Below are 21735 nucleotides of genomic sequence, written 5' to 3' on the forward strand. Positions count from 1 at the left end.
ATTTAATAATACCACCTTAACATTTGACAACCAAAAAATTACACAAGGCGACTCGGTAAAGAATCTGGGTATTATCTTCGACCCAACTCTCTCGTTTGAGTCACACATTAAGAGTGTTACTAAAACGGCCTTCTTTCATCTCCGTAATATCGCTAAAATTCGTTCCATCTTGTCCACTAGCGACGCTGAGATCATTATTCATGCGTTCGTTACGTCTCGTCTCGATTACTGTAACGTATTATTTTCGGGTCTCCCTATGTCTAGCATTAAAAGATTACAGTTGGTACAAAATGCGGCTGCAAGACTTTTGACAAAAACAAGAAAGTTTGATCATATTACGCCTATACTGGCTCACCTGCACTGGCTTCCTGTGCACTTAAGATGCGACTTTAAGGTTTTACTACTTACGTATAAAATACTACACGGTTTAGCTCCAACCTATCTCGCCGATTGTATTGTACCATATGTCCCGACAAGAAATTTGCGTTCAAAGAACTCCGGCTTATTAGTGATTCCCAGAGCCAAAAAAAAGTCTGCGGGCTATAGAGCGTTTTCTATTCGGGCTCCAGTACTCTGGAATGCCCTCCCGGTAACAGTTAGAGATGCTACCTCAGTAGAAGCATTTAAGTCCCATCTTAAAACTCATTTGTATAATCTAGCCTTTAAATAGACCCCCCTTTTTTAGACCAGTTGATCTGCCGTTTCTTTTCTTCTCTCCTCTTCTCCCCTGTCCCTTGCGAGGGGGAGTTGCATAGGTCCGGTGGCCATGGATGAAGTGCTGGCTGTCCAGAGTCGGGACCCCGGGTGGACCACTAGCCTGTGCATCGGTTGGGGACATCTCTGCGCTGCTGACCCGTCTCCGCTCGGGATGGTTTCCTGTTGGCCCCGCTGTGGACTGGACTCTCGCTGATGTGTTGGATCCACTGTGGACTGGACTTTCACAATGTTATGTCAGACCCACTCGACATCCATTGCTTTCGGTCTCCCCTAGAGGGGGGGTTACCCACATATGCGGTCCTCTCCAAGGTTTCTCATAGTCATTCACCGACGTCCCACTGGGGTGAGTTTTTCCTTGCCCGTATGTGGGCTCTGTACCGAGGATGTCGTTGTGGCTTGTGCAGCCCTTTGAGACACTTGTGATTTAGGGCTATATAAATAAACATTGATTATTATTATTATTATTTATTATTAGCCTTTATTTAACCAGGTAAAATCCCATTGAGATCAAAGATCTCTTTTCCAAGGGAGACCTGGCCAAGAGGGCAGCAGCAAGGTTACATTAAAAACAGTAAACAAATACATAAAACATCACACTTACGACATTAAAACTTGCTCACATAACACATGTGCATACAGACAAGGTAGACTGCAGTCCTTTCACAGAAGCTTTAAACTCATTCAACGTAACAAGGGTTTGAAGTTGAATATTGGATTGTAGGTTATTCCAAGCCTTCGCTGCTGAAAACCTAAATGCTTTTTTGCCCAGTTCAGTTCTTACTTTGGGGACGACAAATTGCAGAACATTCATTGAACGAAGATTGTGACTTCCTTGTTTCTTTGTTAAAAGACAAGACAGATAAGATGGAGTGATACCCAGAATGGTTTTGATTTTTGATTGATTGATTGATTGATTGATTACTCCAGTGGCGGGTCTAGCCTCAGCGGGGACCAGGGGCAAAGAAGCCCCCCACCCTAAGACACAACTTCTGAAATGAAACGTCCAAGTAACAAAATACAAAACCTTGAGAAGTGTGTTCTTTGTCACATAGTCATTGTATACATGTTTTATTGGCAGCTTTGAACACGGTTGTTGTTTGTCTTGAAATATGAGCGGCCATCGGGCAAGATAGGTCAACATTCTTTAAAATGCTTGAATTTGAATGTTGTCAAGTTACTCAATGTTGGTCAAAGTTCCTTAAAAAGCGATAAACTGTTATAAATAAACAGGCAGCCGTAGAATAACTCACTCCTCGTGTCGACATGAGCGATGATAACACTCCGCATAAACAAACTGCAAAACCTCCTTGTTGCTCAAGAGCACAAACATTCCATGTTGTCCACTGCGGGAGTCACATGACACGCAGCAGCCAGTGAAGATTTGTGTTTCATTTCACGGCTCTCTGCTCGCCGAGCCGCAACTGTGGTTTACTGCGTGTGCGGCACGTCTGCTTCGTGCACAAAGTGACGGAAAAAGTGACGATGGAGGCTCGCGAAGAACTTGGCGTACGCTGTAAAACATGCTAACGTTTATTCTGTGGCAGACAACAAAGAGTGTAGAAATCCATCCATCCCTTTTTTTAACACTTGTCGAATGTTTTCCTAAAATAATATTTTTGGACAGGTTTTTTTTGTAGTATTCTCATATTAAGTTCTTGTTAAATAATTTTTTTCCCAGTGACATAAACTTTTTCTTATGAAAAACATTACTTAATTCTCTTTGACAAAATGTTTTTGATTCTTGTGAAATTACTTTTTTTTTCCGAACAAAAAAATAAATAAATGTTTGTAATAAATACCACTTTATTTCCTTAAACTAAAATGTTTTGATTCTCATGAAATGACTTTCTTTCCCAGGCAAAATTGGGAACTTTTTTTAATGTACTATTACGATTTGATTTTCCCAAAAGTGACGGCACATTTATACTTTTTTTACCTAACCTTACAATTTTTTTCTTGTAATATTTAAAATTACGGCTACATCTCGTAACTTTACGACTTTATTTTCAGAAAATTACAATTTCATCCTTGTAATATTAACGTTTTAATCCCGTAAAGTAATAGCACAGTTTTGTATACCTTTTAAGTTTTGTTTCAATTTTATTCTCGTAGAAGGACAGTATTCATACATTTTAACATTATTCCCCTAACTTTATGACTATTTTCTGTCACTTTATTCTGGTAAAATTATGACTTTTTTTTTTATAACATTATGATTTTAGTTTCGTAGAATTACAACTTCATCTTTGTAATGTTATTTTTTTAGTCCCGTAAAGTGACAGTATAGTCTCATATACATTAAAATGTTTTGTTACAATTTTATTCTCCTTTAAGTGACGGTACTTGAGCATTTAAAACGTTTTGTTCCAATTTTATTCTCGTCGAAGTGACAGTATTCATACATTTTAACATTATTCCCCTAACCTTATGACTATTTTCTGTAACATTAAAACTTTATTCTGGTAAAATGATGACTTTTTTGTGACATTATTGCTTTAGTTTTGTAGAATGACAACTTCATCCTGGTAATGTTACTGTTTTAGTCCCGTAAAGTGACAGTATCGTCTCGTATACATTTAAACTTTTTGTCACGATTTTATTCTCCTTTACGTGACGGTATTCGAACATTGAAATGTTTTGTTCCAATTTTATTTCCGTATACGTGACAGTATTCGTACATTTAAACTTTTTGTTCCATTTAGTTCTCCTTTAAGCGACGGTATTTGAACATTTAAACGTTATTCCCTTAACTTTATGACTATTTTCTGTAACATTAAAACTTTATTCTGTTAAAATTATAAATTTTTTGTAAAATTATGGCTTTAGTTTTGTATAAGTAATCCTTGTAATGTTACTGTTTTAGTCCCGTAAAGTGACAGTATAGTCCCGTATAAATTTCAACTTTTTGTTACGATTTTAATCTCTTTTAAGTGACGGTACGCGAACATTTAAATGTTCTGTTCCAATTTTATTCCCGTATACATGACAGTATTCGTATATTTAAACTTTCTGTTACGATTTTATTCTCCTTAAAGTGACAGTACTCGAACATTTAAATGTTTTGTTACAATTTTATTCAGGTATATGTGACAGTATTCATACATTTAAATGTTATTCTCCTAACTTTACGACTATTTTCTGTAACATTAAAACTTTATTCTGGTAAAATCATCTTTTTTGTAACATTATGGCTTTAACGTCGTAGAATTACGACTTCATCCTTGTAATGTTATTGTTTTAGTCCCGTAAAGTGACAGTATAGTTCCATATACATTTAAACTTTTTGTTACGATTTTAATCTCCTTTGAGTGACGGTACACTTTTATGAGTGGAACCCAATAATAGTAGTGTTTGTTTGCTTATTTTTAAACTATCAATGCTCAAAAAATAATAATGAATCAAAATCAAACAAACAAACACTAAAATTATTGGGAATCCAAAAAGGTCCCACTCATAAAAGTGTTAAAAATAAGTCTTTTTATTCATTTATTATTATGTTTTTTTACTTTCAAGGCTTACAGATCAGTTGTTATGTTTTTTTTTTTGGTTTGTTTTATGCGCTTTTTGTCAAAAAAACAAAGCTTAGGTTTTTTTAGGCAAACACACAAAATATGCAATATTTTCTCCCCCCCCCCCAAAATTGTCAAAGTGGAATATTTAATGTGAAATAATTGCAGCCTTAAAAAGGGCAATAATTCAAAAACAAATTGCTCTTAAACTATTAATGCTCAAAAAATAATAATGATCAATTTGTTTTGAATTGCTGAAGTTGATCTAGAGACAGTAAAAAAAATAAAAAAATAACAATTGCTTATTTTTAACACTTTTATGAGTGGGACCCTTTTGGAACACCAAGAATTTTAGTGTTTGTTTGTTTGTTTTTAAACTACTAATGCTCAAAAAATAATAATGAATCAAAATCAAACAAACAAACAAACACTAAAATTATTGGGGATCCAAAAGGGTCCCACTCATAAAAGTGTTAAAAACAAGTCATACATTTTTTCTTATACTTTCAACACTAAAATCTCTAGATCATTTTCAGCAATTATGAGATTTTATTCGATGCACTTTTTTTCAAATAAGTCGGCACTTTGAGGGCGTGTTACTTCATTTCTTGCAGCGTTTTCTTTTTCTTTTTTTTCTTGCAAGCATGAAATGTGATTGGTGTGCAGCAACAGCAGCTCCACAGTTGAAAATTTAAAATTTTTGGGGGGACAATATTGCATATTTTGTGTGTTTGCCATAAAAAACTAAGTGTTTTTTATTTGACAAAAAGTGCATAAAACAAACACAAAAAAAAACATAAAAACTTATAATTGCTGAAGTTGATCTAGAGATGTAAGCCTTGAAAGTAAATTTTTAAAAAATATGACTTATTTTTAACACTTTTATGAGTGGGACCCTTTTGGATCCCCAATAATTGTAGTGTTTGTTTGCTTGTTTTTAAACTATCAATGCTCAAAAAATAATAATGAATCAAAATCAGTTTGTTTGAATGAGTGACCTAAAAGCACATAACACAAACAAAAAAATCCTGTAAAAACTTATAATTGCTGAAGATTATCTGTAAACCTTGAAAGTAAAAAATAAAATAAAAATATATACTTTTTTAAAAACATTTTTATGAGTGGGACCCTTTTGGATCCCCAATAATTTTAGTGTTTGTTTGTTTGATTTTAAACTATCAATGCTCAAAAAATAATAATAAATCAAAATCAAACAAACAAACACTAAAATTATTGAGGATCCAAAAGGGTCCCACTCATAAAAGTGTTAAAAATAAGTCATACATTTTTTCTTATACTTTCAACACTAAAATCTCTACATCATCTTCAGCAATTATGATATTTTATTTGTGTCCATGTTTTGTTTTTTTTGTTGGTCTGTTTAATGCCCTTTTTGTAAAATAAGTCGGCACTTTGAGGGCGTGTTGCTTCATTTCTTGCAGCGTTTTTTTTCTTTCTTTCTTTTTTTTTTTTGCAAGCATGAAATGTGATTGGTGTGCAGCAACAGCAGCTCCACAGTTGAAAATGTAACATTTTTGGGGGGGACAATATTGCATATTTTGTGTGTTTGCCATAAAAAACTAAGTGTTTTTTATTTGACAAAAAGCGCATAAAACAAACAAAAAAAACATAAAAACTAAGAAAAACTTATAATTGCTGAAGTTAATCTAGAGATGTAAGCCTTGAAAGTATATATTTTTTTAAAACGATGACTTATTTTTAACACTTTTATGAGTGGGACCCTTTTGGATCCCCAATAATTGTAGTGTTTGTTTGTTTGATTTTAAACTATTAATGCTCAAAAAATAATAACACAAAAAAAACAAAAAAAAAACATAAAAACTTAGAATTGCTGAAGATTATCTGTAAACCTTGAAAGTAAAAAATAAAAAAACTTTTTTTTAAACATTTTTATGAGTGGAACCCTTTTGGATCCCCAATAATTGTAGTGTTTGTTTGCTTGTTTTTAAACTATCAATACTAAAATTATTGGGGATCTATAAGGGTACCACTCATAAAAGTGTTAAAAACAAGTCATACATTTTTTCTTATACTTTCAACACTAAAATCTCTAGATCATCAGCATCAAATGCGGACTGGATTTTGAGTGATGTGGGCATTTTCTATATGAACGAGTGGAATGGATACCAACGCACTAAAGGGGCTCTCTACGCTATGAAGTGAGGGGAAACTGAGTGAATAATGACAGGTTATATGATTATTTATTCAAACTCCTATTCGGACCACTTTATAATGAATATGTCGGCAAGTATTTGTTTTTTTACACCAAATTATTTAGGAGGGCTTTAGAACAGTTTAGGGGGGCTTTAACCCCCTAAAATAGGCCTAACAACGCCAATGCCACTCATAAAAGTGTTAAAAACAAGTCATACCTTTTTTCTTATACTTTCAACACTAAAATCTCTACATCATCTTCAGCAATTATGAGTTTTTATTTGTTTAATGCACTTTTTGTCAAATAAGTCGGCACTTTGAGGGCGTGTTGCTTCATTTCTTGCAGCGTTTTCTTTTTCTTTTTTTTCTTGCAAGCATGAAATGTGATTGGTGTGCAGCAGCAGCTCCACAGCTGAAAATTTAAAATTTTGGGGGGGACGGGACAAAATTGCATATTTTGTGTGTTTGCCATAAAAAACAAAGAGTTTTTTATTTGACAAAAGCGCATAAAACAAACAAAAAAAAACATAACAAATAAAAAAAACTTATAATTGCTGAAGTTGATCTAGAGATGTAAGCCTTGAAAGTTTTTTGTTTTTTTTAAATGATGACTTATTTTTAACACTTTTATGAGTGGGACCCTTTTGGATCCCCAATAATTTTAGTGTTTGTTTGTTTGATTTTAAACTATTAATGCTAAAAAAAATATAAATGAATCAAAATATGTTTTTTTTCAATTGCTGAAGTTGATGTAGAGATGTAATCCTCGACAGTAAAAAAAATAAAATAAAAAATAAAAAAAATTTAAAAATACTTATTTTTAACACTTTTATGAGTGGGACCCTTTTGGATCCCCAATAATTTTAGTGTTTGTTTGCTTATTTTTAAACTATCAATGCTCAAAAAATAATAATGAATCAAAATCAAACAAACAAACAAACACTAAAATTATTGGGGATCCAAAAGGGTCCCACTCATAAAAGTGTTGAAAATAAGTCATACCTTTTTCCTTATACTTTCAACACTAAAATCTCTACATCATCTTCAGCAATTATGAGTTTTTATTTGTTTGATGCACTTTTTGTCAAATAAGTCGGCACTTTGAGGGCGTGTTGCTTCATTTCTTGCAGCGTTTTTTTTTGTTTCTTTTTTACTTGCAAGCATGAAATGTAATTGGTGTGCAGCAGCAGCTCCACAGCTGAAATTTTAAAATTTTGGGGGGGACGGGACAGTATTGCATATTTTGTGTGTTTGCCATAAAAAACGAAGAGTTTTTTATTTGACAAAAAGCGCATAAAACAAACAAAAAAAAACATAACAAATAAAAAAAACTTATAATTGCTGAAGTTGATCTAGAGATGTAAGCCTTGAAAGTTTTTTTTTTTTAAATGATGACTTATTTTTAACACTTTTATGAGTGGGACCCTTTTGGATCCCCAATAATTTTAGTGTTTGTTTGTTTGATTTTAAACTATTAATGCTAAAAAAAAAAAAAAAGAACCAAAATATGTTTTTTTTTCAATTGCTGAAGTTGATCTAGAGATGTAAGCCTCGACAGTAAAAACATTTTAAAAAATTTAAAATACTTATTTTTAACACTCTTATGAGTGGGACCCTTTTGGATCCCCAATAATTGTAGTGTTTGTTTGCTTATTTTTAAACTATCAATGCTCAAAAAATAATAAAGAATCAAAATCAAACAAACAAACACTAAAATAATTGGGGATCCAAAAGGGTCCCACTCATAAAAGTGTTAAAAATACGTCATACATTTGTTCTTATACTTTCAACACTAAAATCTCTACATCATCTTCAGCAATTATGAGTTTTTATTTGTTTGATGCACTTTTTGTCAAATAAGTCGGCACTTTGAGGGCGTGTTGCTTCATTTCTTGCAGCGTTTTTTTTCTTTCTTTTTTCCTTGCAAGCATGAAATGTGATTGGTGTGCAGCAGCAGCTCCACAGCTGAAAATTTAAAATTTTGGGGGGGACGGGACAGTATTGCATATTTTGTGTGTTTGCCATAAAAAACGAAGAGTTTTTTATTTGACAAAAAGCGCATAAAACAAACAAAAAAAAACATAACAAATAAAAAAAACTTATAATTGCTGAAGTTGATCTAGAGATGTAAGCCTTGAAAGTTTTTGTTTTTTTTAAATGATGACTTATTTTTAACACTTTTATGAGTGGGACCCTTTTGGATCCCCAATAATTTTAGTGTTTGTTTGTTTGATTTTAAACTATTAATGCTAAAAAAAAAAAAAAAAAAGAACCAAAATATGTTTTTTTTCAATTGCTGAAGTTGATCTAGAGATGTAAGCCTCGACAGTAAAAAAAATTTAAAAAATTTAAAAAAAATTTAAAATACTTATTTTTAACACTTTTATGAGTGGGACCCTTTTGGATCCCCAATAATTGTAGTGTTTGTTTGCTTATTTTTAAACTATCAATGCTCAAAAAATAATAAAGAATCAAAATCAAACAAACAAACACTAAAATAATTGGGGATCAAAAGGGTCCCACTCATAAAAGTGTTAAAAATACGTCATACATTTGTTCTTGTACTTTCAACACTAAAATCTCTACATCATCTTCAGCAATTACGAGTTTTTATTTGTTTGATGCACTTTTTGTCAAATAAGTCGGCACTTTGAGGGCGTGTTGCTTCATTTCTTGCAGCGTTTTTTTTCTTTCTTTTTTTCTTGCAAGCATGAAATGTGATTGGTGTGCAGCAGCAGCTCCACAGCTGAAAATTTAAAATTTTGGGGGGGACGGGACAGTATTGCATATTTTGTGTGTTTGCCATAAAAAACGAAGAGTTTTTTATTTGACAAAAAGCGCATAAAACAAACAAAAAAAAACATAACAAATAAAAAAAAACTTATAATTGCTGAAGTTGATCTAGAGATGTAAGCCTTGAAAGTTTGTTTTTTTTAAATGATGACTTATTTTTAACACTTTTATGAGTGGGACCCTTTTGGATCCCCAATAATTTTAGTGTTTGTTTGTTTGATTTTAAACTATTAATGCTAAAAAAATAAAAAAATATTTTTTTTTCAATTGCTGAAGTTGATCTAGAGATGTAAGCCTCGACAGTAAAAAAAATTTAAAAAATTAAAAAAAAAATTAAAATACTTATTTTTAACACTTTTATGAGTGGATTGTAGTGTTTGTTTGCTTATTTTTAAACTATCAATGCTCAAAAAATAATAAAGAATCAAAATCAAACAAACAAACACTAAAATAATTGGGGATCCAAAAGGGTCCCACTCATAAAAGTGTTAAAAATACGTCATACATTTGTTCTTATACTTTCAACACTAAAATCTCTACATCATCTTCAGCAGTTACGAGTTTTTATTTGTTTGATGCACTTTTTGTCAAATAAGTCGGCACTTTGAGGGCGTGTTGCTTCATTTCTTGCAGCGTTTTTTTTTTGTTTCTTTTTTTCTTGCAAGCATGAAATGTGATTGGTGTGCAGCAGCAGCTCCACAGCTGAAAATTTAAAATTTTGGGGGGGACGGGACAGTATTGCATATTTTGTGTGTTTGCCATAAAAAACGAAGAGTTTTTTATTTGACAAAAAGCGCATAAAACAAACAAAAAAAAACATAACAAATAAAAAAAAACTTATAATTGCTGAAGTTGATCTAGAGATGTAACCCTTGAAAGTATTTTTTTTTTTAAATGATGACTTATTTTTAACACTTTTATGAGTGGGACCCTTTTGGATCCCCAATTATTTTAGTGTTTGTTTGTTTGATTTTAAACTATTAATGCTAAAAAAAATAAAAAAAAGAACCAAAATATGTTTTTTTTCAATTGCTGAAGTTGATATAGAGATGTAAGCCTCGACAGTAAAAAAATTTTTTAACATTTTTTAAAAATTTAAAATACTTATTTTTAACACTTTTATGAGTGGGACCCTTTTGGATCCCCAATAATTGTAGTGTTTGTTTGCTTATTTTTAAACTATCAATGCTCAAAAAATAATAAAGAATCAAAATCAAACAAACAAACACTAAAATAATTGGGGATCCAAAAGGGTCCCACTCATAAAAGTGTTAAAAATACGTCATACATTTGTTCTTATACTTTCAACACTAAAATCTCTACATCATCTTCAGCAATTATGAGTTTTTATTTGTTTGATGCACTTTTTTGTCAAATAAGTCGGCACTTTGAGGGCGTGTTGCTTCATTTCTTGCAGCGTTTTTTTTCTTTCTTTTTTTCTTGCAAGCATGAAATGGGATTGGTGTGCAGCAGCAGCTCCACAGCTGAAAATTTAAAATTTTGGGGGGGACGGGACAATATTGCATATTTTGTGTGTTTGCCATAAAAAACAAAGAGTTTTTTATTTGACAAAAAGTGCATAAAACAAACAAAAAAAAAACATAACAAATAAAAAAAAACTTATAATTGCTGAAGTTGATCTAGAGATGTAAGCCTTGAAAGTTTTTTGTTTTTTTTAAATGATGACTTATTTTTAACACTTTTATGAGTGGGACCCTTTTGGATCCCCAATAATTTTAGTGTTTGTTGGTTTGATTTTAAAATATTAATGTTAAAAAAATATAAATGAATCAAAATATGTTTTTTTTCAATTGCTGAAGTTGATCTAGAGATGTAAGCCTCGACAGTAAAAAAAATAAAATAAAAAATAAAACATTTTTTAAAATACTTATTTTTAACACTTTTATGAGTGGGACCCTTTTGGATCTCCAATAATTTTAGTGTTTGTTTGCTTATTTTTAAACTATCAATGCTCAAAAAATATTAATGAATGAAAATCAAACAAACAAACACTAAAATTATTGGGGATCCAAAAGGGTCCCACTCATAAAAGTGTTAAAAATAAGTCATACCTTTTTCCTTATACTTTCAACACTAAAATCTCTACATCATCTTCAGCAATTATGGGTTTTTATTTGTTTGATGCACTTTTTGTCAAATAATTCGGCACTTTGAGGGCGTGTTGCTTCTTTTCTTGCAGCGTTTTTTTTCTTTTTTTTTTTTTTTTTCCTGCAAGCATGAAATGTGATTGGTGTGCAGCAACAGCAGCTCCACAGTTGAAAATGTAACATTTTTGGGGGGGACAATATTGCATATTTGTGTGTTTGCCATAAAAAAAACGTAGTGTTTTTAATTTGACTAAAAGCGCATAAAACAAACATAAAAAAACCATAAAATCTAAGAAAAACTTATAATTGCTGAAGTTGATCTAGAGTATAAGCCTTGAAAGTTTAAAAGAAAATTTAAATGATGACTTATTTTTAACACTTTTATGAGTGGGACCCTTTTGGATCCCCAATAATTTTAGTGTTTGTTTGTTTGATTTTAAACTATTAATGCTAAAAAAATTAAAAAAAAAAGAACCAAAATATGTTTTTTTTCAATTGCTGAAGTTGATCTAGATATGTAAGCCTCGACAGTAAAAAAAAATTTAAAAAAATTAAAAAAAATTTAAAATACTTATTTTTAACACTTTTATGAGTGGGACCCTTTTGGGTCCCCAATAATTGTAGTGTTTGTTTGCTTATTTTTAAACTATCAATGCTCAAAAAATAATAAAGAATCAAAATCAGACAAACAAACACTAAAATAATTGGGGATCCAAAAGGGTCCCACTCATAAAAGTGTTAAAAATACGTCATACATTTGTTCTTATACTTTCAACACTAAAATCTCTACATCATCTTCAGCAATTATGAGTTTTTATTTGTTTGATGCACTTTTTGTCAAATAAGTCGGCACTTTGAGGGCGTGTTGCTTCATTTCTTGCAGCGTTTTTTTTTCTTTCTTTTTTCCTTGCAAGCATGAAATGTGATTGGTGTGCAGCAGCAGCTCCACAGCTGAAAATTTAAAATTTTGGGGGGGACGGGACAGTATTGCATATTTTGTGTGTTTGCCATAAAAAACGAAGAGTTTTTTATTTGACAAAAAGCGCATGAAACAAACAAAAAAAAACATAACAAATAAAATAAAAACTTATAATTGCTGAAGTTGATCTAGAGATGTAAGCCTTGAAAGTTTTTTTTTTTTTAAATGATGACTTATTTTTAACACTTTTATGAGTGGGACCCTTTTGGATCCCCAATAATTTTAGTGTTTGTTTGTTTGATTTTAAACTATTAATGCTAAAAAAAAAAAAAAAAAAAAGAACCAAAATATGTTTTTTTTTCAATTGCTGAAGTTGATCTAGAGATGTAAGCCTCGACAGTAAAAAAAATTTAAAAAATTAAAAAAAAATTTAAAATACTTATTTTTAACACTTTTATGAGTGGGACCCATTTGGATCCCCAATAATTTTAGTGTTTGTTTGTTTGATTTTAAACTATCAATGCTCAAAAAATAATAATGAATCAAAATCAAACAAACAAACACTGAGATTATTGAGGATCCAAAAGGGTCCCACTCATAAAAGTGTTAAAAATAAGTCATACATTTTTTCTTATACTTTCAACACTAAAATCTCTACATCATCTTCAGCAATTATGATATTTTATTTGTGTCCATGTTTTTTTTTTTTGTTGGTCTGTTTAATGCCCTTTTTGTAAAATAAGTCGGCACTTTGAGGGCGTGTTGCTTCATTTCTTGCAGCGTTTTTTTTCTTTCTTTTTTTTTTTTTTTGCAAGCATGAAATGTTATTGGTGTGCAGCAGCAGCTCCACAGCTGAAAATTGAAAAAATTTTGGGGGGACAATATTGCATATTTTGTGTGTTTGCCATAAAAAACTAAGTGTTTTTTATTTGACAAAAAGCGCATAAAACAAACAAAAAAAACATAAAAACTAAGAAAAACTTATAATTGCTATATGAACGAGTGGAATGGATACCAACGCACTAAAGGGGCTCTCTACGCTATGAAGTGAGGGGAAACTGAGTGAATAATGACAGGTTATATGATTATTTATTCAAACTCCTATTCGGGCCACTTTATAATGAATATGTCGGCAAGTATAATTTGGTGTAAAAAAAAAAAAAAAAATTTTTTTTTTTTTTTACACCAAATTATTTAGGGGGGCTTTAGAACAGTTTAGGCCTAACAACGCCAATGCCACTCATAAAAGTGTTAAAAACAAATCATACCTTTTTTCTTATACTTTCAACACTAAAATCTCTACATCATCTTCAGCCATTATGAGTTTTTATTTGTTTGATGCACTTTTTTTGTCAAATAAGTCGGCACTTTGAGGGCGTGTTGCTTCATTTCTTGCAGCGTTTTTTTTTCTTTCTTTTTTCCTTGCAAGCATGAAATGTGATTGGTGTGCAGCAGCAGCAGCAGCTCCACAGCAGCAGAAGCCGCCGACGCAGCAGCACGTATACCGCGGGCTCCTCTCTCCCCCTCTCCCCGGGCGGGCTCCAGCTCCTTATACGGTCCGGTGGGGCACCATATCCGGCGGCACCAGGCTCCACCCGAACGTGTGCGCGCTCAGAAGACACACAGACGCAACACACACACACACACACACGCACGTCCACTATGCGCTTCTCCTGAGCAGGCGCGCATTCTCGCACCATGGGGAGTCCCGCCAACAGCACCGAGGTCCTCCGGAACGCCAGCGACCCGTTAGCGCGCAACGAGGAGTTGGCCCGGGTGGAGGTCCTGGTGCTGAGCGTCACCTTCGTGGTGGCGGTGGTGGGCAACGTCAGCGTGCTGCTGGCCATGCACAACACCAAGAGGAAGATGTCGCGCATGCACCTCTTCATCCGCCACCTGAGCCTGGCCGACCTGGTGGTGGCCTTCTGCCAGGTGCTGCCGCAGCTGTGCTGGAGGATCACCTACCGCTTCTACGGGCCGGACGTCCTGTGCCGCGCGGTCAAGCACCTGCAGGTGACGGGCATGTTCGCCTCCACCTACATGATGGTGATGATGACCGTGGACCGCTACATCGCCATCTGCCACCCGCTCAAGACGCTGCAGCAGCCCACGCGGCGCTCCTGCGTCATGATCGTGTCGACGTGGACGTGCAGCCTCGCGCTCAGCGCGCCGCAGGTCTTCATCTTCTCCCTCAGCGAGGTCCGCAACGGCACCGGCGTCTACGACTGCTGGGCGCACTTCGTGGAGCCCTGGGGGGCGCGCGCCTACATCACCTGGATCACCGTGGGCATCTTCCTGGTGCCCGTGGTCATCCTGGTGGTGTGCTACGGCTTCATCTGCCACAGCATCTGGAGGAACATCAAGTTCAAGAAGCGCAAGGGGGCCGCCGGCAAGGACGGGCTGATGGGCAAGAGCTCGGTGAGCAGCATCACCACCATCTCCAGGGCCAAGATGAGGACCGTCAAGATGACCCTCGTCATCGTGCTGGCCTACATCGTGTGCTGGGCGCCCTTCTTCATCGTGCAGATGTGGTCGGTGTGGGACGTCAGCCTCCAGTTCGCCGGTGAGTGCGTGGCGGAGACGCGCGGCTTTTACGCAATGATTACGCGCCGCGCGTAAAAAGCCTTGCGCTTTACGCACCGACCCAAAACTAGTCATTTGTCATCTGACCCCCGTAAAAGTCATCCAGGCCCCTAATATGTTTATATACGTCCACAAATATTCATTATGCACAATGAAAACATTAGATTTGTAGAAACTTAGTCATATTTCTATGTCAAAATGTTGAAAGAGCCATATTGGACCAAAAAAAAAAAAAAAAAAATCTGTCTGGAGCCGCAACAAATTAAAAGCCATATTACATACAGATAGTGTGTCATGAGATATAAATTGAATTAAGATGACTTAAAGGAAACTAAATGAGCTCAAATATAGCTACAAATGAGGCATAATGCTGCAATGTGTACACTACCGTTCAAAAGTTTGGGGTCACCCAAACAATTTTGTGGAATAGCCTTCATTTCTAAGAACAAGAATAGACTGTCGAGTTTCAGATGACAGTTCTCTTTTTCTGGCCATTTTGAGCGTTTAATTGACCCCACAAATGTGATGCTCCAGAAACTCAATCTGCTCAAAGGAAGGTCCGTTTTGTAGCTTCTGTAACGAGCTAAACTGTTTTCAGATGTGTGAACATGATTGCACAAGTGAAGTGAAGTGAAGTGAATTACATTTATATAGCGCTTTTTCTCAAGTGACTCAAAGCGCTTTACATTGTGAAACCCAATATCTAAGTTACATTTAAACCAGTGTGGGTGGCACTGGGAGCATGTGGGTAAAGTGTCTTGCCCAAGGACACAACGGCAGTGACTAGGATGGCGGAAGCGGGGATCGAACCTGCAACCCTCAAGTTGCTGATACGGCCGCTCTACCAACCGAGCTATACCGCCCCACAAAACAAGGGTTTTCTAATCATCAATTAGCCTTCTGAGCCAATGAGCAAACACATTGTACCATTAGAACACTGGAGTGATAGTTGCTGGAAATGGGCCTCTATACACCTATGTAGATATTGCACCAAAAACCAGACATTTGCAGCTAGAATAGTCATTTACCACATTAGCAATGTATAGAGTGTATTTCTTTAAATTTAAGACTAGTTTAAAGTTATCTTCATTGAAAAGTACAGTGCTTTTCCTTCAAAAATAAGGACATTTCAATGTGACCCCAAACTTTTGAACGGTAGTGTACATATAGCTAGCCTAAATAGCATGTTAGCATCGATTAGCTCGCAGTCATGCAGTGACCAAATATGTCTGATTAGCACTCCACACAAGTCAATAACATCAACAAAACTCACCTTTGTGCATTCATGCACAACGTTAAAGGTTTGGTGGACAAAATGAGACGGAAAAAGAAGTGGCATAAAACACGTCCTAGAAAGTCGGAGGAAGTTATACTTGTAAACAAACTATGGTGAGTTCATGGACCGCCAAAATTAGTAGGACAAAACGGCGCTCGCCAAATACTCAAATCAGTGAAGCTGAAGCATGTTTAATATAAACAGTGTGCTTTATAACAATTAGGGAGGTTTGCGTCATGTTTGTCCTCCTACGGACACCATATTAAAACAAAAACTTTTTTTTTTCCTCATCTTTTTCCATTTTTCATACATTTTTAAAAAAGCTCCAGAGAGCCACTTGGGCGCCGCTAAAGAGCCACGTGCGGCTCTAGAGCCGCGGGTTGCCGACCCCTGTTCTACGTTATCAAAGTTTTGTTCTTCAAATGAATGTATTTCGATACTTTTCTAAATAAACAATTGCAATATTGGCTTTATTGGAACAAAAAAATATTACGGTACATTAAACATATGTTTCTTTTTTTTTAAAATAAAAAATACCAAATATTGGAAATGAAAAAAAAAAAAGTTTAGACATAAATATTGATACAAAAGTTTTAATTTGACGATCGATATTAGAGCATAAAGATGTGGTATCGGCGGTATCGATATTTCAGTATCGACCCGCACATCACTCGAGAATGGACGTATTTTGGCTTCAAAACTTACGATAAAGGCAAAGCAATGTACTGACGAGTAAGCGAGCTAGCTAGTGGCTAACGTCCCTCTACAGCAGGGGTGTCAAACTCATTTCGCATCGTGGGCCACATACGGCCTAGGGAGATGTCAAGTGGGCCGGACCATTAAAATTATACCATACTCTGCTATAAATAACCAAAATATCATGTCTTTCCTTTGTTTTGGTGTAAAGAAGCACAAGAACATTAGGAAAATATTGAAATTTAATGAACTATCCTTTTACAAAACATTTCATGAAACACCTCATATTTCCTTAGACAAATGTGCAATTTACTTTTATCATTCACAAATATGCATTGCAACTGATCCCACTGATTGTACAAAGGCACAAAACTTTAATTGGTACTGAAAAATATAGTAATGCACTTTAAGATTAAATGAGACTTTTAAAGAAAGGAATTTTTAAACCACTTACACATACGCATATCAAATCTAAATGTAATCCCTGCGTACACCTTACAAACTAAGGAGAGTGATTTTAAATGTGTAATGAAGAAAGTGTTCGCCTGTCCTGTAAATCTGTAAACTTCATACATGAAACATACATACACATACAATACATACTGAAAATTTATGGAGTTGTATGAACAGTAGAATTCCATCACACAACTTTTGTTTTGAAGCTGCTGACTAACATTAAAGTGCACATTTTTTAAATCACCACAGTAAGGATTCATCTTCACAGAGCTGTATTCTTTCAATGCAAACAGTATCTAAGGCAGCATTTTAAAGGTGTTAGTCTAGTCTGGACTTGTATTTGTTCCTGAAACTTGGCATCTTTTGGCCTGTACAAGTGCATCAACATCGTTAATCGTATCTCTTCTCAGTTGTCCTTGCAAGCCGTCATATTTTTCGCTGTGATGAGTCTCGTAGTGGCGTCGAATATTATATTCCTTCAATACCGAAACTTGTTGCAAACACACCAAGCACGAAGGTTTTCCGTGCATCTCTGTAAATAAATAGGACGTGGTCCATTTTTCTTTGAAAATTCTACACTCCTTATCTACTTTTCTCCGTTTGGATAACGACATTTTGGCTAATGAGGGTGTAGCGGAGAGGTAGAGACCAAGGTATTAACAACGTCGTAACAAGCAGCAGATGGCGCATTGATACCGTCTGCTGTTTTCAGTCTGTCTCAGTGATGCGGCTTGTCTTCTACTCTGATGGAAAGAGTGCGCCCCTTAGCGGATAATCCATGAATTGCAGCGAATTTAAAATATTAATTCCATGTCTTTTATGCATTTTTTCCACTTTCAAATTATCCTGCGGGCCTGATCGAACCTCCTTGGGGGCCGGTTCTGGCCCGCGGGCCGTATGTTTGACACCCCTGCTCTACAGTGTTTACCTACGTCTAAATCACTAACACTTAAAGTGTGTTCAATGATGATAGAAATATACATATTTGTTATGATATATGGTAAAACTGTACATATGTTACCATAGATTATAATACACGGACTAGTGTTGTCCCGATACCAATATTTTGGTACCGGTACCAACAATTTTTTCGATACTTTTCTAAATAAAGGGGACCACAAACAATTGCAATATTGACTTTATTTTAACAAAAAAATATTACGGTACATTAAACATATGTTTCTTTTTTTAAAAATTCAAAATAGCAATATTGGTAATGGAAAAAAAAAAATTGACATAAATATCGATACAAAAGTATCGATATTTTAATTTGACGATCGATATTAGAGCATAAAGATGTGGCATCGGCGGTATTGACATTTCACATCACTTGTACTTGTATCTATTTTGGTACCGGTACCGGTACCAAGATGTATTTCGATACTTTTCTAAATAAAGGGGACCTGCACAAAAAATTGCATTATTGGCTTTATTTTAACAAAAAATCTGTGGCTAACGTCCCTCCACAGTGTTTAGCTACCTTTAAATCACTAACACTTAAAGTGTGTTCAATGATGATAGAAATATACATATTTGATATGATGGTAATACAGTACATATGTTACCATATATTATAATAAACAGACTAGTGTTGTCCCGATACCAATATTTTGGTACCGGTACCAAAATGTATTCCGATACTTTTCTAAATAAAGGTGACCACAAACAATTGCAATATTGGCTATATTTTAACAGAAAAATCTCACGGTACATTAAACATATGTTTTTTGTTTTTTTTAATAAAAAATAGCAATATTGGTAATAAAAAAAAAGTTTAGACATAAATATCGATACAAAAGTATCGATATTTTAATTTGACAATCGATATTAGAGCATAAAGATGTGGTATCGGCGGTATTGATATTTCACATCACTTGTACTTGTATCTATTTTGGTACCGGTAACGGTACCAAGATGTATTTCGATACCTTTCTAAATAAAGGGGACCACAAACAATTGCATTATTGGCTATATTTTAACACAAAAAATCTCACGGTACATTAAACATATGTTTATTTTTTTTAAATCAAAAATAGCAATATTGGTAATAAAAAAAAAAGTTTAGACTTAAATATCGAGACAAAAGTATCCATCTATCCATCCATTTTCTACCGCTTGTCCCTTTTGGGGACGTGGGGGGTCGCTGGAGCCTATCTCAGCTGCATTCGGGCGGTAGGCGGGGTATACCCTGGACATGTCGATATTTTAATTTGACAATTGATATTAGAGCATAAAGATGTGCTATTGGCGGTACTGATATTTCACATCACTTGTACTTGTATCTATTTTGGTACCGGTACCGGTACCAAGATGTATTTCGATACTTTTCTAAATAAAGGGGACCACAAACAATTGCAGTATTGGCTTTATTTTATCAAAAAATCTTACGGTACATTAAACATATGTTTCTTTTTTTTTAAATAAAAAAATATCAATATGGCCCAGTATGCGGCCATTGGTAATAACAATAAAAAAGTTTGGACACCCCTGAACTAAAGTAGCAAAAGTATCGATATTTTTATATATTAGAGCATAAAGATGTGGTATCGGCGGTATCGATATTTCAATATGGACCCGCACATCACTCGAGAATGGACGTATTTTAAGTTAAAGTTAAAGTACCAATGATTGTCACACACACTAGGTGTGGTGAAATGTGTCCTCTGCATTTGACCCATCCCCTTGTTCACCCCCTGGGAGGTGAGAGGAGCAGTGGGCAGCAGCGGTGCCGCGCCCGGGAATCATTTTGGTGATTTAACCCCCAATTTTGGCTTCAAAACTTACGATAAAGGCAAAGCAATGCACTGATGAGTCCCCGTTAGCGAGCTAAACTAGTGGCTAATGTCCCTCCAAAGTGTTTAGCTACTTCTAAATCACTAACACTTAAAGTGTGTTCAATGATGATAGAAATATACATATTTGATTTGATATATGTTACCATATATTGTAATACACGGACTAGTGTTGTCCCGATACCAATATTTTGGTACCGGTACCAAAATTTATTTCGATACTTTTCTAAATAAAGGGGACCACAAACAATTGCAATATTGGCTTTATTTCAACAAAAAATATTACGGTATATTAAACATATGTTTCTTTTTTTAAATAAAAAAAAAACAAAATATTGGTAATGAAAAAAAAAAAAAGTTTAGACATAAATATCGATACAAATGTATCGATATTTTAATTTGACGATCGATACTAGAGCATAAAGATGTGGTATCGGGGGTATTGGTATTTCAGTATGGACCCGCACATCACTCGAGAATGGACGTATTTTGGCTTCAAAACTTACGATAAATGCACAATGCACTGACGAGTCCCCGTTAGCGAGCTAAACTAGTGGCTAACGTCCCTCCACAGTGTTTAGCTACCTCTAAATCACTAACACTTAAAGTGTGTTCAAAGATGATAGAAATATACATATTTGATATGATATATGGTAATACACTACGTATATGTTACCATATATTATAATTCACGGACTAGTGTTGTCCCGATACCAATATTTTGGTACCGGTACCAACATTTATTTTGATACTTTTCTAAATAAAGGTGGCCACAAACAATTGCTATATTGGATTTATTTTAACAAAAAAAATCTTACGGTACATTAAACATATGTTTCTTTTTTTTTTAAATAAAAAATATCAATATTGGTAATAAAAAATAAAAAAGTTTGAACACTCCTCAATTAAAGTAACAAATGTATCGATATTTTAATTTGTCAATCAATATTAGAGCATAAAGATGTGTTATCGGCGGTATTGATATTTCAGTATCGACCCGCACATCACTTGAGAATGGACGTGTTTTGGCTTGCGACAAAAAATTGCATTATTGGCTTTATTTTAACAAAAAAATATTAGGGTACATTAAACATATGTTTCTTATTGCAAGTTTGTCCTTAAATAAAATAGTGAACATACAAGACAACTTGTCTTTTATTAGTAAGTAAACAAACAAAGGCTCTTAATTTAGCTGCTGACATATGCAGTAACATATTGTGTCATTTTGCATTCTATTATTTTGTCAACATTATAAAAGACAAGCGATAGAAAATGAATAATTAATCCACTTGTTGATTTACTGTTAATATCTGCATACTTTCTCTTTTAACATGTTCTATCTACACTTCTGTTAAAATGTAATAATCACTTATTCTTCTGTTGTTTGATACTTTACATTAGTTTTGGATGATACCACAAATTTAGGTATCGATCCGATACCAAGTAGTTACAGGATCATACATTGGTCATATTCAAAGTCCTCATGTGTCCAGGAACATATTTCCTAAATTTATAAACATAACATACATTTTTAGAAAACACAAAAAAAGGTACTTTTTAGAGGTGGTATAGTACCGAATATGATTCATTAGTATCACGATACTATACCAATACCGGTATACCGTACAACCCTAGTCCAGACATTAATAAATTAAGCAGTTGGTGAGGATTTTCATATTTGTGTGACATAATCAATGAGGAGCTGTCACTA

At 34.3% G+C, this 21735-nt stretch overlaps 2 protein-coding genes across 3 annotated transcripts in view; both read left to right on the forward strand.

The window, feature by feature from the left end:
• Positions 1-758: 758 nt before the first annotated feature.
• Positions 759-21735, forward strand: part of LOC133660120 (protein phosphatase 1H-like) — a 163618-nt gene continuing 142641 nt past the window's right edge. Inside the window, exon 1 of the mRNA XM_062063283.1 lies at positions 759-1060. The gene's annotated coding sequence lies outside the window, so the exon portion shown is untranslated. The remainder of the gene's footprint in view (positions 1061-21735) is intronic.
• Positions 13802-21735, forward strand: part of avpr1aa (arginine vasopressin receptor 1Aa) — a 31449-nt gene continuing 23515 nt past the window's right edge. For both annotated transcript variants that reach the window (XM_062063279.1, XM_062063278.1), the window contains exon 1: positions 13802-14784. In XM_062063279.1, the coding sequence (XP_061919263.1) occupies positions 13920-14784 (865 nt within the window). In that variant the 5' untranslated portion in view covers positions 13802-13919. The remainder of the gene's footprint in view (positions 14785-21735) is intronic.

The sequence above is a fragment of the Entelurus aequoreus genome, linkage group LG11 (genome assembly GCF_033978785.1).
Source record: "Entelurus aequoreus isolate RoL-2023_Sb linkage group LG11, RoL_Eaeq_v1.1, whole genome shotgun sequence".
Classification (NCBI taxonomy): domain Eukaryota; kingdom Metazoa; phylum Chordata; class Actinopteri; order Syngnathiformes; family Syngnathidae; genus Entelurus; species Entelurus aequoreus.